The 11,580-nt window shown below is 34.6% G+C and overlaps 1 protein-coding gene across 1 annotated transcript; it reads left to right on the top strand.

Moving 5' to 3' along the window:
- Positions 1–2,389: 2,389 nt before the first annotated feature.
- Positions 2,390–3,650, top strand: LOC134658426 (serine protease snake-like). Its single transcript, XM_063514107.1, has one exon. The coding sequence runs from the start codon at positions 2,591–2,593 to the stop codon at positions 3,521–3,523; it is 933 nt and encodes a 310-aa protein (XP_063370177.1). The 5' UTR covers positions 2,390–2,590; the 3' UTR covers positions 3,524–3,650.
- The last annotated feature ends 7,930 nt before the right edge of the window (positions 3,651–11,580 follow it).

The raw sequence follows: 11,580 nt of genomic DNA, 5'->3' as shown, positions 1-11,580 counted from the left end.
TGGGATATTTTTCTTGCTGTTTATTGTGATGATGGTATCCTGTTATCCCTCATAATGGACATAGGGCTCTCAGAAGGGATTTCCATTTTTCGCGCTCCGCCCAGCCGAGGCCAACTGCTAGTAATTTATATTTATTTTTATTTTCTTGATCGCTGAATACGAATGGAGTCGAAAAAAGTTCGTAATAATCTGCCGAAGCTAACTGTGTATAGACTTAGCAGTACCAGACTGTAGAGTGTCCTATAAAAGTCAAATATGATGTTTACAGTGCCATTTTCATTTGTCACTTAAAATTGTGTGCAGAGTTATCTAAGACGGGCCGAATGAAAAGTAAGTACACTTCGGTTCTACGCGTCATGTGTCTCAACTAATGTCACTTAACCTCTTAAGGCCCAACTATACAGGAAACATCCCCAAAATAACATTAGATTTTAGTTAGAGGGAAAATTGAGCGAAACCGAAGAAATGCAAATCTATTCTTGAAAATGATTTAAATTTCATCGAACTTAATAAGCTATATCAATGACCTCGCCCACCCACCTTAGAGTAGGTAAATTGCAATGGAAGTGGTTGAGAATGTAATTTATATATATACGAGTATATGAAATGAAAATCAAGCATATATAATTTGCGCGAGCGGAATAGACAGGTGTACGAACCATCCGAATAATATTATCCTAAAAATGTATTAAACTATGGTAACCCTAAATAATAAGTATGTCCAGGTAGCGCTGACGGCTGCAGAAGGAATTGGCTGAAACTCGTGCAAACACCCGAAGCCTTAGCGAGCGGTGTCTAATATTACAATAAAAATATGTCTGGGAAGTTATGATGAAATCGTACTGTATGTACCTACGTTTAAACCCTTTTCTGGGCAATGTATCTTACAAGATTATTATATTTATTTATAATGTTATTTAGCTTACCTATCTATTGAATAACTTACGGGTGCTTACACTGCTTACGGGTCGAATCGTGGCCAAAATATTAAGAACAACAAAAACCGGCCAAATGCAAAAAAAAGTCGGACTCGCGCACGAAGGGTTCCGTACCATAACACAATTTTTGATTCCTGAAAGTCTTAATAAGTTAAAGTTATGTTAGGTACCTATATGATATATGTAATTCTGATGTTACAATCTACTAGAAACAATGCACTGAAATGCAATATTTATTTAGCTAATAACTCAATAAGCGTGACAATAATAATTAATATTAAAAACACCATTTCTCATCTGCAAAACACTAATTAAAATATTTAATTTATTTTATAACGGGAACAAATCAATTTAAATAACTTAATACATTCTAAAAAATATATACAGTGTGTATATTTTGTCCGTACCATTACACAATTTTTTTTATTCCTGAAAGTCTTAATAAGTTAAAGTTATGTTAGGTACCTATATGATATAAATCTGATGTTACAATCTACTAAAAACAATGCACTGAAATGCAATTTTTATTTAGTTAACCTGTCAAATCCCACGATATGACGTCACCATAAGCGTTCTGGCTCATATATGAGTCGTGGGAGCTGACAGATTAATAAGCGTGACAATAACAATTATTATTAAAAACACCATTTCTAATCTGCAAAGAACTAATTAAAATATTTAATTTATTTTATAACGGGAACAAATCAATTCAAATAACTTAATACATTCTAAAAAATATATACAGTGTGTATATTTTGTCCGTACCATTACACAATTATTTTTATTCCTGAAAGTCTTAATAAGTTAAAGTCATGTTAGGTACCTATATGATATAAATCTGATGTTACAATCTACTAAAAACAATGCACTTAAATGCAATTTTTATTTAGTTAATAAGCGTGACAATAACAATTATTATTAAAAACACCATTTCTAATCTGCAAAGCACTAATTAAAATATTTAATTTATTTTATAACGGGAACAAATCAATTCAAATAACTCAATATATTCTAAAAAATATATACAGTGTGTAAATCTAAAACGGACAATAAAACAAACCAGGCATAGAATTTACCCGTGTAATCATGGATATAGAAGTTTTTTAAGTTACTTACACTTAATTATGACCCCGTAATTAATTTTAGCAAATTCACCAAGCAGCAAATTATTTTGTTAGTACATACTAAAGAAGCTGTCAAGAAACAAAAATCTAGTGAATCGATGTGAGGTAATTTAATGTATACTAGCGACCCGCCCCGGCTTCGCACGGGTAAAAATTTAACAAATTATACACCAAAACCTCAAGAATTGATAAGTGGAAACCGCATGAAAATCAGTTCAGTAGGTTTTGAGTTTATCGCAAACCTAAACAGACATACAGTCAGACAGAGAGACGCGACTTTGTTTTATGAGGTGTAGTGATTGATTGTAAGTTGATAAAATAATGTAAGCCAAATTGATGTTAAGGAATAACGAATATTTCAATTAAATACTCGTACACAAAAATAAATAAATTTTACCCGATCAAAACACGCGCATCGAATGCGCAATTTTATGGTATTGATTGGAAACGCTCAGATTACTTTAAAATTAAAAGCATTCACTTTGAAAATCAGTGATAACGCAGCCTTCATACGCTACACACGTCGCAATGGTGATATTACACACATTCAACGCGAAAATAACTCTTATTTCCTTCGTAATATGGACGGAAGTGGGCGCAGTTGGTGAAAAAGCATACGAAGCTTGCAAAGACTATGGAAAAACGATGCTGGAATGTCATAATGTGTACTATCCAACGTCCAGAGTAAGAGTGCCAATAGACTTGTTGCTTTATCCCCACATGGTATTAGTAGGGTTTCGGCAACCTGGTAAAGAACATGATGAACCAGCGTGGAGATGCGGAGGATCCATGATCAGTGTCGACTGGGTGCTGACAGCTGCCCACTGTGCTGAAGACCCTACAAGTGGACCAGCATCAGTTCTCCGAATAGGTACAGCTACTTTTGAATTTGACGAAGCTAAAGAATTGGAACAAGAGAGAGAAGTAGCGAAGATCATCGTCCATCCTGACTATAAACCTCCATCTAAATACCATGATATAGCTTTAATGAAAGCTAAGCTACCTTTTGTTTTGAACAGGCATATAAGAATAGCCTGTTTACCGACAAGCGAAGAAATACCAAAATTAAAACTAACAGCAATCGGTTTTGGAACAACGTCATCGGGGTCGGCAAAGGGCAGTCAAACGTTGATGAAAGTAGATGTGGATATAGTGGAAAATTCAATTTGCAATAAGTCTATGAAGTTTATGATAAAAAGGAAGATTATAGCTGATGGGATTACTGATAATCAATTATGTGCAGGGGACTATTTACATGGAGGGAAGGATACGTGTCAAGGGGACTCAGGGGGGCCTCTTCAGTATATGCCAGATAGAGTGGATTGTGAGAAAACCTTTCCCCTCCATACTGTGGTGGGGGTGACCAGCTTTGGAAGGGATTGTGGGAGGAGAATGGCCCCGGGGGTATACACTAGGGTGTGGAGGTATATAGAGTGGATAGAGGGAATTGTTTGGCCGTAATAGATTCTTAAGTGCAAGGTTAAAGAAAACATGTTACCGTGGGATTATCAGGTGTTCGAAATTATAGTGATGTAAATATTTCCGACACGCATTTGATGTGATTGACATTTATATGTGCACCGTTTTAGAAAAAAAACATGGAAATGATAGAATCGAAAAGAAATTGTAAAACATATGAACGACTGGCTTGGTATTTGTCACATAATTTAAATAATATTAATTAAATTTGTTTTATCTAAAAAAATACTTAAAATTACTATAAATAATGTAAGGTATAAATTGTTAATATGAGGGGGTTTTTTAACGAGAAATAAAGGAAAATTAGTTTTTGACATGTCTTGCAATTTATCTCATTTACCTATTGCTAAACTGTTCAAGTAAAGTGAAACAAAAACATTGACATAGATATCTAGGGACTGGCTTTACGGGCAATAATAATGAGGCATGACAGGCTGTACAGCGGTGTGAAATCGCTACAACGCGATTGGTTGATGATGATGAGTTCGCATCACGCGCGCGATTGGTTGACGAGTTCGCATTACGCGCGCTATTGGTCGCAAGTTGCGACTCGCAACTAGTCGCGTTAGACTGCACGATTGGCTGGAAGTCGTGGGTAGCACCGCTGAACTAGTACGATGACTAGTGCCCCATTAGTCCGTCCTTAGATATTATACGTCAATTAACAAAAAGCTTTAGTACGTAGAAACCTTTAACACCTAAAATACTGCCTAAAATGCATTTCATGCGACATCTGTAAAATACACTAACCGTTTTACATACATGTTAAGTCTGAAGGATATGAGACAAGAAAATACATATAACACATTCTTTCCATCGCTGAAATATGCAAATGGTGCAGTTGTCTCTGCATGCATTTTACACTTCCAAGCAATAATATCGTGTTACTTGAGAACGTTTTGTAACTTTTGAAATAACTACCTAAGTTTATTTTTATGAAGTCACTTGTGGGCGTTTTTTTTAAAGTTGTCCCCTACACTTTTTTTTCAAATTTGGGATTTTTTATGTTATTTCTACTGAGAATCACGAGCTCTTTCTATCCTAATAGGAGAAAAAAAGTGTCCCAAAATTTCCATACATTTTTCGATCTTTCCATTCTGCGACCGCCATACAAAGTCTATGAAAAATGGTGACGAAATGGAAATAAAAACCTTAGGACACTTTTTTTCTCCTATTAGGATAGAAAGAGCTCGTGATTCTGAGTAGAAATAACATAAAAAATCCCAAATTTGAAAAAAAAAGTGTAGGGGACAACTTAAAAAAAACCCCTCGTATCGTAATATACTATTATATACCTACCTACATTCCTATTGCACATGTGAGTATGATTCATAGTTTAGTTATGAAATACTACAGTATAGGTATAGGTACCAGTAAAGTTAGGTTAGAATTTTGTTGCCGGCACATATTATACTTATGAAATAATTGTGTTTAATAAATATATTTAACAATTTATATTTATATTTACCTAGTTATAAGTTTGTAAATTTCTGTATCTAAAAGTGTTCCAGAATAAATGTTTGTACCACCAGCAATAGATATTTGGAAATTGATCGAAGACATTTAAGCGCTAAATTAATATTATTGTATCTTACTAAAATTTTAATTCAAGAGCCGTAATTGGCTGAAAATAATTCCTTTATAATATTAAGAGCACTTCCTTGTTATATAAAATCTAATCGAAACAACATTTAATATAAACCTTTGAAAACCAAATATTGTAAGTAATATTATAATCTTCAAAATTGATCCTTCTCAAATTATCAATAAGGTATTTTTTTCTTCGTCTTATATTGGTCACTTAAGTCATTTTCGTTTGTGAAAATTGATATTTAACAAAGCTTTAGCTGAAATTCTGTATGGCTTAATTCAGTACGGTTGGCAAAAGCATAACAGTCTCACCTGCGACAAAACCTGAGCCAAGTTTTGTCAACCTTGAAACCGCCTGGGATCGGGCCGGCGATTGTGCGATCGGTGGGAAGGAAATTGTATTTTATATACCTATATTATATTAACTACAATATCGCGCAAAAGGTTAAATCTACTCTCGCAAGTACGTTGCCGGCATTTAAGATGGGAGTACGCTTTCGGGCGACAGTTCATTTTACAGTTCCGATCTGATCTGACAGTTCGAATCCGGACCCCGCCACTGGAGGGCTTGGTCACTTTTTCTTTGACATATATTTAAGTTTATAATAATTATAATCTATATGTCTGACTACTTAGAAAACGCAAACAAAATATACTTAAAACAATCAGATTAGTTCCAAAAGTAGTTTATTTTCGTGATTTTTTATCGATAAGATGCGCCCTTTCTACTTTTTTTCTATTTAGCCCTAAGGCCCTTTGATAATAAGCTTTCTTTCTGGAACCAATATCATCTACAAACAAGAATTTCTCCGAAAACCTTCAAAAAACCTAATCAAAGATTTCTTTCTAAAAACAGACGATGTTCATTGAACTCAAACTTCCAAGGCAAAGAGCATTATGGGAAAATAAGCCATTAAAGTTGGGATCAAGTTTAAAAGTCATCTTATTACACAAAAACACAATTTACAACGTACACGAAAATACGTAATATTCATTTAAACTTCTCTCGTCGCCTGTAGACGGATTTCGGGTGCTGTGCGTACGGAATACGACACCAGAGAATAGACAGTACTATTTAGGGAATAACTAGTACAGTCGCCATCAGATATATCGGAGCGGTTAAGGCACTCACAAATATCTGAGCACGCCTCTATCGTCAGGGCGTTAGAGTGTGTGTTAAGATATTGTGAACACCTTGGCCGCAACGAGGGAGGAAAGTGAAATTTTGGAAACGAGGGTGGTAGGTAACTAAAGACTCGAGTTTGCAATATTCTTACCCCCAGAGTTACACACGTTTTTCATCACACTTGCGAAGAGAAAACAAATTTTAAGCAAAACAATTGTTAAATACGGTGACATTGAAATTGTTAAGTACGGAGAGTTAAAAATCATAATAGGAAACCAAACTCATAAATGAAAAGCATGAACTGAAGCAAGTCTGCCAAAATGGCAATGACAAATCCGACTAGTGGTCACTGGTAATTTTCAACAATAGGTAATGTAAACATAGTTTTCTTTATAACTTTTATAAGAAGCTTGCGTTTTTAATATATTTAATATGTCTGTGTCTCACGGAAGTTTTGTTATTAAAATTACCTAGATATAAGATCATAATTCAAAGAAAAAATTACATTAAAATCAAGGTACTTACTCTTAAAACTAAACACTACTACTAAATATTAATCTAAACTAACAACTAACAAGTAACCTACCCACCAAACTCGCCCCGCGCCCCTCCAGACGCAAAGGAGCCCATCACGCTCGCCGCGTTGCCACGCTGAACCGCGATGGACAACCTTTGCATGAGGAACGACCCGGAACGAGGATCATGACCACTCTGTCTCAAACGCCTGCCCACTAAGCTAAACTTTTATAAGTGTATAGTATTTATACTAATATTTAATAACATTAATCTTTATTGATCTGTCTAATTGTTGTACATATTTATTTGTTGGTTACTCTGTTTTTGCTAGTTTTCTAAACAAACCTTACATCATCCGCTAGATCCAGTTGTCTCACTGCAGAAATACACTAAATTATGGCTTACCTGTAAACAACAAAAACATAAATTAGTAACCGATCCATGTATTATTTATACAAACATCTAGTCTAGGACGAAGATTAATCTTAGTCACGTATTATGAATCAAACATGGCTCTTTGCCTTCAAAGGCAATCTGACTTTATTTACTTGAAGTTCCGATTATATCAATCAATCAATGGTTAATTCATGGCCTTTAATAAATAAATATAATGTGATAGTCTTATACAAATCGATCTAGTCTCATAATATGTTTATAAGTAGGTACAGTGAGCGTCAATAATAGCGTAAGAAACAACGAAGTTTCTGCCATTCTCGAATCATTTCCAAATAGGGATATATGTACAGTTGGCGTTTAAAAGTCACAATATAGATAAATTGACGCGTAATCAGATCCGCTACTATACGTGAGCTTAAATACGTTCGAGTTTTGAGGTTATAAATTGTATGGAGATGCCAGCTGTCGTACACAAACTACGTGAAAAATATTAAATTGTAACCTACACACTGCCAGCAAATTATCTCATTCCCTATTCATATAATTTAGGTTATTATCACTACACTTTATAAAACAAAGTCCCCCGCCGCGTCTGTCTGCTTGTAATTATGTTCGCGATAGTCAAAAACGGATTTGCATGCGGTTTTCACCTATCAATAGAGTGATTCTTGAGGAAGTTTTAGGTATTATTTGTTAAGGTTTTGTGTAACCCGTGCGAAGCGGGTCGCTAGTAAAGTTGTAAAAACCGTAGCCAACCAACCCACATCTGTACGCCCACGCCGTCCCTCAAGTTAACAATCCAGTCCCCCTTTTTTATCGGAGACAATTTTGGGACCATTTTTTATAATTGCCAATCTGCTCCGGGCGATCCGAGGTCCGGGTCGATTAAGATATTTCGTATTTAATTAGTTTTTAAAAACTCTCGAGTAGACGAGTCTGCGAAGTTGGGATAGCCGGTTTTTATTTGATCCTCCTAAAAATCCGTATTTTACCGAAGAAAAATTTGTTAGCTTAGTAGCAGTAGAGTGCTCGCTCCATATTTGGCGTTCCTTACTTATTATAATTAACAATAAGTTGTATGGGATATAGTAAAACGTATTATTGATACATTTTAAATTCAGTTAAAACTTTATAATAACTGTCAGTTTTATCTATGTTATTATTCAGTATTCTATTTGTAATAGAACTAATAGGTAAATACAGCAGTGTTGAATTTATATAGGTACAGTTTCACTACATAATTCCATAAAAAAGCGGCCAAGTGCGAGTCGGACTCGCCCATGAAGGGTTCCGTATTTAGGCGATTTATGACGTATTAAAAAAAAACTACTTGCTAGATCTCGTTCAAACCAATTTTCGGTGGAAGTTTACATGGTAATGTACATCATATATTTTTTTTAGTTTTATCATTCTCTTATTTTAGAAGTTACAGGGGGGGGGACACACATTTTACCACTTTGGAAGTGTCTCTCGCGCAAACTATTCAGTTTAGAAAAAAATGATATTAGAAACCTCAATATCATTTTTGAAGACCTATCCATAGATACCCCACACGTATGGGTTTGATGAAAAAAAAATTTTTGAGTTTCAGTTCGAAGTATGGGGAACCCCAAAAATTTATTGTTTTTTTTCTATTTTTGTGTGAAAATCTTAATGCGGTTCACAGAATACATCTACTTACCAAGTTTCAACAGTATAGTTCTTATAGTTTCGGAGAAAAGTGGCTGTGACATACGGACGGACAGACAGACGGACAGACAGACAGACATGACGAATCTATAAGGGTTCGGTTTTTTGCCATTTGGCTACGGAACCCTAAAAATGGATTATTTATTACTCTTTTCAGTACGGCTTGTTTCTTTAACAAATTTCAAAAGTATACTCGTAGTCCCATCCAGAAGAACGCATGCATACATGTAGGATGTAGGTAAGGTAGGAACAACTTTCCGAGTGGGTCTTTCGTCTTTTTCCCACATTTGCGTCCCATTGCAGTTTTTCACTGTAGAAAAACGACGGAAGTTACAACAAAACTGCAAATGAACGAAATATTTTCCATTAAATCGTCTACAATAATTGAATTTAAACTATGTTGCTTGGACTTCAAGTTTTCATGTTATCCGTAGTGCAAGTTTCCTCACAGTTTTTTTCTTCGCCAAAAAACTTAAATATCAAATTACTCCTGAAATCCTACCAACTTGATTACTGATATGTACATAAGTCTAAAATTTTAAGTAATCTTAAAAAAAACAGTCATAAGTAAAATTTTATTTTTAAAGTCTGTCAGTTACATTTAGATCGATGTAGTGGAAAAGAAAAAAGACTCGTTTAAACATTTATTTCGCAAAATAGAAATCAGTATGCAATTATGCATTAATCTCGCAAATTAATCACTTTTTTCTAATCCCGGGCGTAGTTGTGCAAGAATTCCGGAGTTACCGCGGAATTCCGCTAAGCTGCGCGGTAAACAGATTCTTTCTGAATTGTTGGCGGAAGATTGTTTCGAAAACTTACCGCAATGGGTTTAGAGGTATCGTTTTGTAATGCCTTTGATATATTTAAAAAGTAGGTAAATACAATATTGCGACCAATTTTTTATTTTTTTTGAATTGCAATTACAATATTTGTATTTAGCATAAAATATTTACGTGTATAAATAGTGACGTTTGTGGGTATGTATTTAATAAGGTCCATACGTTGAATGAAACGCTATTTTGGACAACTACTTATAGGGCATATAATACGAAGAAATGGAAAACAAACGTATTTACGAATAAAAAATATTTTTTTCATTCAAACTAATACAGAAAACTTGTAATAATAAAATTTGTAATAATAAAACTTAGGTATACTTCAACTTGAAGATCCTAAATACTTTACTAGAGATTAATTCTATTTGACAAAAAAAGGAAGAGGATTTCGTAAGCATAACATATCATGTGCTTAATAATGAAACTTTTTAGGCGGTTTTTACCGGACAGCAATAATGTAGATGCGGTTATGTCACAGGAACTTCAACCATACAGAACCGTGACTTAGGTTATATCTTATATGGGGCATTATCTATGAAGAGGGACCTTATTGTCGATGGCGCTTACGCCGCACGGCGTCGCGTGGCCGCGTATTTATATCGGTGCATCGTTAATTATGGCTTAAGCGCCATCGACAATAATGTTCTTTTTCATAGATAACGTCACATATAACCATATATTGTTGTCTTAATTAGTATCCACAACACAAGCCTTATTGAGATTAGAGGGACTTAGTCTACTTGTGTAATAATGTCCTATAATATTTATTTACCCATTGCATGGTTGTTTGTTACGCGCCAATCCTTTTTCCGCTACGTTCGATTGATCTTTAAGGAAAACCTTATACAAAATTACAAATACTGTCATTTCCATGCAGAAGTTACTGCTGTTATTGGATGTAAAAAAGGTAAAAGATGCAATAACATCTCGTCATAAAAAGCGACAAATTGAACCTATACTTACTTTCCAGAAGTCATATTTATATTTTTGACTGAGCTTCGTCTGTCAGTCTGTCAGTCATTATTTCAGCTGCTGAAGCGTAAACATTTAATAAGTAGCGGTAAACGAATTCACTACTTGTAGATCGAAATGTAAACAGATTTTTAACGGTATCATCACGTCTATTTCTAGAAGATGGACTTTGATATTTCTTTTGGATATACTTGAGCCTTTAGTTTTAGATTTTGATCGTTACTTTGTTACTTTTGAAAGTTTTGAACATAAATAATAATCAACAACCCTTTTAACTCTTGTTAGGTAAGTACATATGTATGTAGCCAACTTTGTTACTATGAAGTTACTAGTTAAATAAAGTAATTTTGACATAAGATTTTTTTTATTCAGTACCAAGCCGAGAACTACTAAATACCGTTGTATTGCGTTGCTGGACGCCTGAGCGCAGCAAGGAGTACTAGGCGTGAGATTTCTTTTCAGAGTTAATTTTTCCTTTAAGACCAGCTTCTGCTATCATATCTTCTGTGGTTAGGTTTTTGCAATACCATATTTTTGCCTCGGCCGCATTTCCGCTCTGAAACATGTTTATTTTCATGCTTTTGGACTGAAGCCGGGTGTCCATTTTTTCTATGACGCTTTTATGCTTAGTGAAAAACCTAAAAGTGCTTTTTAAGCTTTGATAAACGACTTTGCGGTATAAATGACGATATTACTGCGCCAAAATTAGTAATTCAACGTTAGTTTTTAGTGAGGGTAATTTTTAGAACTAAAATAAGGTCAATGTGGCTAATTCCGTCATAGGGGCTATTCCGTCTACGCGAGTGTACATTTCTTTGATTTTCAATCGCAGGAAAAAAATCGCTGCTTTGTCGATTAAATTATCAATTTTTTTCGTTGTTCGAGTAAAACGTGGACGGAATAGTCTCTAT

This window comes from Cydia amplana, chromosome 22 (assembly GCF_948474715.1).
Source record: "Cydia amplana chromosome 22, ilCydAmpl1.1, whole genome shotgun sequence".
Classification (NCBI taxonomy): Eukaryota; Metazoa; Arthropoda; class Insecta; order Lepidoptera; family Tortricidae; genus Cydia; species Cydia amplana.
Note: the sequence above shows the minus strand (reverse complement) of the source record. Positions and strands in the feature narration are given on the sequence as shown.

Coding starts and splice junctions, on each gene's coding strand:
- LOC134658426 (XM_063514107.1), top strand. CDS start 2,591: ATGGTGATATTACACACATTCAACGCGAAAATAACTCTTATTTCCTTC.